Here is a 7,588-nt window from a genome sequence, read left to right on the forward strand (position 1 = left end):
TTTCTCTCTGCAAAGCTACCCCAGGCTTAGAGATACGTTTTATACTTGTGTTGTGTAACCCTCTCCTTCAGGATCCAGGCCAGCAGCCGGCAAATCCGCGTCTGCAGACAAATCATCCACCATATTTGCTGTAGTCGCCACCAGCTCGTGATAAGTGGCGAGAGCCTCGCTTACTGCCGGGATTAGATGACTTTCCAGGAGTCCATTCAGCTCCGCTGCGCGGGCCTTGCCTTCCCCCGGCGCATTCCTCTTTTGAGGACCCTTGCTAAGAATAAGGAGAAAGGGAGTGAAATCGGCCTTCAGAAATCTGACGGGTGGTGAAACAAACACTCGCACACTAAACACTTCATCACCCATGGGGACCTGGAAAAGGAAAACAAACAGGGGGAGCTAGAGTGCTATTGCAAATAGTACAAGGACACCGATTGGCCCCAAAACGCAGTGGCGCCCCTTGCGGTATTTCTTTACTTGATCAAATTGGAGTACAAAGTACAACTTGTAGAATCCTCTACCAATAGGATCCCTTATAATTTTAGCCAGGACTTCCGAATAAGAACTCTCGTTATTACAGCAAAGCATTCCATAGAGAAGGCACACTTGTACAACACCTCCCTGCTTGAAAAGGTCTTCTCCATTTCTAACATGGATCCCTCAAACCCTTTCCCAAACAGCAGTAGGGCTGTACCAAACCATATATCAGCTTGCATGTAACCTAAAACTACAACCTGTTCACATGAATCCAAAGACATGTTTTCCACATGAAACCAAAGACCTGTATCCGATAAACCAAAGACCTGTATCCCATAAACCATAGGCCTGTTTCCTTGATACCAAATTCCCGTTTCCTCTCGAAAAAACCAATGTCCTGTTTCCATGACAGATATACCATCCAATCACGGTTGCCAAAACCCAGAGAGAGAAAGAGAAAAAGCCTATCTCTAATCTCCTGCATCAAAAAGGGTTTGGGAAAAAAGAGCCATTGTGAAGTTCGGGTACCACGGTATCACCATGATCAGGCGGTCTCCAACTGAAAAGGAGCTCTTGCGCACTAAGCGCTCTGCATCCTCTACTGCTACTAGCTGCAACATGAAGATACCTCTACCCATAAGGACAACCTCCTCGATGCGACCGGTTGTAATTTGCATGGAGGCCTGCAACCACGTTCTGATCTCTGAACGTGAAGGTGCATGGCCTATAATCCGTCCATAGATAGCCGTCTGAACTAGAATGTTCATAATACCTCGTAGCTCTGTGTGTAGGGCACACACACTAGAGGAGGGGCCTCGCTCCACAAAGCAAGCAATGGCAAGCACAGCAAGCGCCCAGCAGCCTCAGCCAATCAACGTGCGACCACACCTGCTCGCACAGAGCTTTGCGCCCACCAGAGCAACGCGCTCAGCAACACCATCTGAGGTCATGCTTGCCATAGCCGAAGGAAAACAAACCAAGCAACGACCCCTGCTCTCTCTCTCTGTCCAGTGCCACCTGCGCTGAGGTTCTTCGTGTCGTTTTGCTATCTGGCGACCAGCCATGCGCTTGCATACACCACATGACTCCACACGCCTCATAACTTCTGTAACCAGCCCACGTGAGAGAGAGAGAGAGAGATAGTCAGTCTACGATCGCAAGGTGATGGGCCACACCCACACGGCACACTCTGACGAATTCCGCCAACCTTCGCTTTTTATAACCAAAGATGCGATTCCAAACACTTTCCTCCAAAAAGCCAAAAGCAAATATCAAAACGCATGCGCTTACAAAAATAATAATATTATTTTAAGCCTTCAAAGGTTTAAAAACCTTATAAACTCAAAATCCCTTTTGTCCCCTTTCACACTTGGGCTGGCCACAAATGGGTTTACTTTTCATATCCAAACTGATGCCGTTCACACTGTCCATCCCGTGCCCGTGCCCGTGCCCGTGCCCACCTGCTTGTTGTCCAGAGAAAAACACAGGGTTGTAACAGGGAGGTTCGTGCTCGTCTGTTAGGGGATGTACGGCGTCCTGTGCGCCGTCAATTTTGCCTAACATATCCTGCACCTGCTTACCTGCTGGGTCAACCCCTCCGTTTTGCGAGCCCCTCGCCTGGGCTGCGTCTTCAACAACCCACCCGAGATCCAGTAGATCGTTGTAGGCGAGGGATCTGCACGTACGTTGTAACTCCGTGACATGCTTCTCTTGGACGAGTCCTTCCTATATAAATGTGTGTGTGTGTGTGCGTGTAATATATATATATATATATATATATGTATATATATATATATATATGTATATATATATATATATATGTATGTATGTATGTATGTATGTATGTATGTAATAGATTAGGTCTATCTTGCCTCTTTTGTGTATTTGCAGTGAAGTGATTAGGCAATGCAATTCCATTAATCAGAAGATTAATCAGTGTTAATTAGCATTAATCTAAGCACGCGTCTGCAACACATGTTACAGCATGACCATAGGATGTGTGCAACTCAACATCCAAAGTTTCTTCCTGCAGGAGAAAGAATGTCGGATTGAAAACCGTTTTCTAAGCCTTGCTCTGATATCAATGCCAGACAACCCTGCGAAAGGGATTATCTTAGCATAGAATCTAGGTTCTAGATGAATTAAGACCGAAACATTTAATCACATGACACTAGCACTTTGTCCCAAGGGCCAGAACTTACTGCCCTCATCCATGAAAGGAGGAAAAAGAGAGAGAGGAATGGGGGGAGGTAGAGTTGGGAGGAGGAGGTGGAAAGATGGGTGCATTGTGATTGCCTATGTTGAGGTGATACGATGGTTGGATTGTGCTAGAGAATGTTCAATAGATTTGTGTCATTATATCACTATTCCTTTATTTAGTATTTACAGCGTTTTTTTTGGGAAATTTTTACTGCCTCCAAAGTGTCACTTATATCGAAACAAGTTGTGACTTCAGGATATGCATCCATCTTTTTTGTGCTGTCAGACTGCAATATGAGTTGGAGTGTGTCGCACACCTTTTAACCTTGGCTGTCAGATAACGTGTCCACTCTCTGTGTATGGGTGTATCTCAGGCAAACAAGCACACTATCATTCTAATCCAGCCCAGTCAAAGCAGAGCAACTCGAACATTTATGGACTTCGACACTGTTGCACAGGCTATGGATGGCATGCTTCAACCCTGGAATGATAGCCAGCACACTTTGTTGCTGCTCTTATGATAAAACCGTGCTTTTACGATAAGAAAATGTGCACAGTTATACTTCTCTTTTCATGCTTCAGGTATTTGTGGCTTGTTTGAGGGAAAGCTCAAAGAACTGAACCCAGATGTGCGGAATATCAGCTATGACATAACAGATCTGTACAAGTTTATTGACAGCCAGGTGGACATGAGTGCCCTCGTGTACGTATTAAATTTCAATATATCGTTCTTCTGTAATTTCCAGCAACTTCTTAGGCCCCTTTCACAAACAGGTGGCAGTCATGGCTGCAAGACCAAAGGTGATCATGTCACATGTGGATGTCTTGCTCATAATGGCACGCTCAGCCATTGGTGTTTGCAAACTGCATGGGGAGTCATCAGCCGCCAAGCCTGTGTCACATGCGGAAGGCTTTTACCTAGATTATTATTGTGGTGCTTTAACTTGAGAGAGAGAGAGAGAGAGAGAGAGAGAGAGAGAGAGAGAGAGAGAGAGAGACAAAACTGGGTCCCCAAACCCACATAAGGTCCCCCACCTTTGGTTACGTGCTTATATTAGGGAATTGAGATATGTACAACAGGCGTTTGACCTTGATCTTGGGATTTCTCTATTCCTCTTTGTTGACCTTGGCCTGTGGTATCCAAACTCTCCATTTGTCAGTCTTGCTGCTCCCAATTGTGTCCTTGTCAGAACCACTTTGCTCCTGGTATTCTTTGAAATCCCCTTTGCCTTTGTCTTCTGTGAAGAGGAGTGCTGTTGTCTTGGTCCTAGATGCTCCTGGTTATGCTTGGGATCTTACCTCCGAAACTGAGAGATGAGATGCCTAATGGGGAAGTGGGTGGGGCTCTTGTAGGGCACAAACACACCCCTTCATGCTATTGGCCTGCTTGACCCGCCCACGACAAGCTTCTGACTAGGTTGACCTGTCCCTAAAGGGCGCCCGCCTTTTTGTGTATTTTCTTATATTATGGAATTGAAATATGCACAACAGATTTTTGACTTTACCTCGAGATTTCCTCCTCTCCTTCCTTGGTGACCTTGGCCTGTGGCATTCAAATTGACCGGGAGATGAGATGCCTAATGGAGAAGTGGGTGGGGCCTTTTATAGGGCACAAACAGCCCCCCTTCATGCTGTCTGCCCTCTCTACCAGCCCACAACCAACACCCGACTAGGTTGGCTGCTGCCAGCCTGCCTGACCTGTCCCTTCGCTGCTCAACTTTCCCTTGGTCCATGCCCAACCTGCCTTGTTCCTTTCCTGTGCTGTCTGGTTGGTGCAAACTACTTTAAATAGCAGCATCTTGCTGCTACCTGTTTTGACTTGATCTTTGCTTGATGTCTGGTGCTGGCCTTGGAGGCTGCCAGGCATTTGTATGTACCTCAATCCGGAGTGTGCTACAAAACTGTGTGAATCCATACACTGAAAACTGCCTGAACCTAACCAAGCCTACCCTGATGGTGACTAGCCTTGCATGTCCCTGGACTAGGGATCACGGCGGGGCACAATGCACATCACTAAACCACAACTGGCACATAATACTGATTAATATGTCCATATGGCTTTGAAGTGCGGGGTGCACTTTACATATTGTGAGCATTTGGCGAGAGGATCCCATATCTCCACACTTAGGATTCCGTGTGGGATTTTCTCTGAGCTTGGGCGGCTTCAACCAGTTTGTCGGATGAGATGTTGTGCAGTTGTCCATGAGCAGGACAGTCTGGGCTGCTACCATTGTGAACAGTGAAATGCAAGGCCACCTGTTGGGCAATCACAATACTAGAACAGGGTTTGTGAATAGAGCCTTAGGATGCTTCCGAGGTAGATGTGCTTCTGCTTCTTTTTTTATTAACCACTTTTTTTTTTAAAATTTGGTTGGAACCATCAGGTTTGATCCTTCAATTCAGGCATACCTCCCTTATGATCGACAATGGATCAAACAACACGCATTCCAACACCTGAAAAAGCTTGCAGGGAGGCCTAGATAGTGGGATGCTGAGAGGTTCTGTCCTGAAGCGCACACCAGAGCTACTAGTCATCTTTATTATTGGTTTCTCCATGGTCTTTAGGATAAACCTGCTGTGTCCAGATGGCGGTAATTGAGGTTTATGCTCGCCCATTTTTCACACATTTAATCAGCAATTGATTGTTATCATGACTTCCTATTCTTGTTTACTTTTTACAGGAAGTAAATGTGGACTTTACACTTGGTGCAACTAGTAACTGACCAATCATGACTTGCAGCAGGATGGTTAACAAGATACATGGTTTTCTTTAACTTAACTGTGTACTATGCTTCTTTACGTGTTGTGTCCTCGTTGGGCCATGGAGCCATTCGATTGGGACTTGGCTGCTACTGGAACTACTGTATTTCGTCTCAGGCTTGCGTATATGGTCTATGAGGTTGAGTTTTAAGATTACCTAGCCTCCTTGTTTTACCAAAGGCAGTGTCTCTGAAACCAGTTTATTGTACATAAACGTTGGCCATTCCAAGTGTTATGATAGTGAAGCAAAGCATGTGTATGAGTAGACAGTAAACGCGTTTGAAATTACGAGGTATATGGTGGATTTGATACGCAACCAGAATCAGACTTACGAGAACATGAAAAGTTTTATGGTGAACATAATCCCTCGTAATTGTCATGTATGTGAGTTGCCAGCATTTTCATTAAAGAAAATCCACACCTTAGAGGCCAGTAAAAGGTGCACAAAAGAATGAAAAATGTTTCAAGAGTAGGAGATTTTTATACTCAGAATGATGTTATGAAGTTTGCAGGGTTTTGAAGATCTTTGAATGCCAATTTCAAGGATAGCTGTCAGTCATTGTGTGTGTGTGTGTGTGTGTGTGTGAGAGAGAGAGAGAGAGAGAGGAATAAGAAGTTAAACTGACGTCTTCAAAAGACCCAAAGGGTCTATGAGAGTAAAAAAGTGTACAGCTATGGATGATGGAAATTATGAACAATGAAGAAACTAACTACTTAAGGACAAAATCATGTGGGAGTACAGGAGAAGCATGTGGGTGCCAAGTGAACTCTGTGAAAGTACTAGGTAGCCTCTGGCCAATGAGTTAATTAGAGAGACATCCTCATCATCGATCCAAATTAGGTGAATTTGTGCCCTCATATAAGCTCTATACATATACCCTACCTATGGAGCGGCATCCTTGTGTCTTTGTAGGTTCTCTAGAATCTGGAGCTGCCGCGTGGAGGGTTGCCTTGGGCCAGAAGGCCGTGGGTGTCTAGCGCTACAGCTGATGTACTCTCTAGGGTGACTCCCAGAAGTCATGGTGTCAAGACTGTGTGCTGTCTTGCCCTTCTAGGAGGGTTGTCCTTGATGTCATTGTTTGGTGCTATCCTCCCGTGTCACATGAAATGGGTGGCTGAGGTATCCTAGACTTGGGCCCTGTCCTTTTGTAGAAGATCTCTATGTGTGTGTAACTCCATCAAGTAGAGCCCTAGGCAATGGTGATCTTGGAAATTAATAATCTTGGAGAGTTGGTTGGACCCCTTCTTGAATAGGCAATAGAATGTCCCTCGGATCTCACACTAGAGTGGGCATCTACAACTGTAATGCTTTTCGATTGAGACAGAACGAAAGACAAAGAAAGTTATACTATTGTTTTGAAAAGACAATGAGACCGAAAAGTAGTATAGTATCTCAATGAATGAGAGAGAGAGAGAGAGAGAGAGAGAGAGATTTTGTTTACAAAAGATCCAATTCATCTATCGGACCAACATGCGTTACAAAAGTTCCATTTGTAGTTTGTGAACATGGAAACAAAAAGTACTGAAATTGAAATGAAAAGAAGACCCAATGTACTACATGGAAACAAGACCCTATGCGGGCCTCCCATGTACCTGTGGTATTGAAAATTTCGGAGCAAGATGGCAAGAGATAAGTGAATCTCCTCATCCAATGATAGTACCATCCTCCTCTATAAGACTCCTCTATAAGAGCGTTCCATGTGTAGATTGTGAACATGGAAACGAAAGTACTGAAATGGAATGAAATGAAGACAGACCAGGTTCAATGTGGGCCTCCCAAGTACATGTGCAGTATTGAAAATCCCAGCCAGAGATACTCGGATCTCCTCATTTAGTGATAGTACCATCCTTATCAATAAGTAAGCGTAGATGTGGATGACTTCCCTTGCCAATGTGGAGAGAGAGAGAGAGAGAGAGAGGTTGTATTAAGCTTCTACAAAAGACCCAAAGAGAATGAAATGAAAAAAATAGTCTTCTACCAAATAAAATGGGCTATGTATTATGTGAGCTTATGCGTATAGAAAGAGTCAAGCTTCTCGATGAAGATCCTTTGGTGCCTCAATGAAGCAATCCTTTGAAACCCTCAAGAAGTGCTCTTAGTGTATATGAAGTTTGGTGAGAAGCTCTAGCGGTGATACCCATGTCCGACTCGTGTGAAGTC

General features: G+C 44.7%; 1 protein-coding gene across 9 annotated transcripts in view; it reads left to right on the top strand.

Annotated features, from left to right (window-relative positions):
- Nucleotides 1-5,681, top strand: part of ER (enhancer of rudimentary protein) — a 35,452-nt gene extending 29,771 nt beyond the window's left edge. For 2 of the 9 annotated variants that reach the window (XM_086814609.1, XM_086814613.1), the window contains 3 exons: nucleotides 3,042-3,135; nucleotides 3,250-3,350; nucleotides 3,442-3,826. In XM_086814609.1, the coding sequence (XP_086670735.1) occupies nucleotides 3,042-3,135; nucleotides 3,250-3,350; nucleotides 3,442-3,615 (369 nt within the window). In that variant the 3' untranslated portion in view covers nucleotides 3,616-3,826. Of the gene's footprint in view, nucleotides 1-3,011; nucleotides 3,136-3,249; nucleotides 3,371-3,441; nucleotides 3,827-5,051 lie in introns of those variants that run through there. The other 7 variants (XR_015268290.1, XM_086814612.1, XR_015268289.1 and 4 more) reach the window with 7 other exon arrangements.
- The last annotated feature ends 1,907 nt before the right edge of the window (nucleotides 5,682-7,588 follow it).

The sequence above is a fragment of the Cibotium barometz genome, chromosome 20 (assembly GCF_041138505.1).
Source record: "Cibotium barometz isolate CiBa-2024 chromosome 20, ASM4113850v1, whole genome shotgun sequence".
Classification (NCBI taxonomy): Eukaryota; Viridiplantae; Streptophyta; class Polypodiopsida; order Cyatheales; family Cibotiaceae; genus Cibotium; species Cibotium barometz.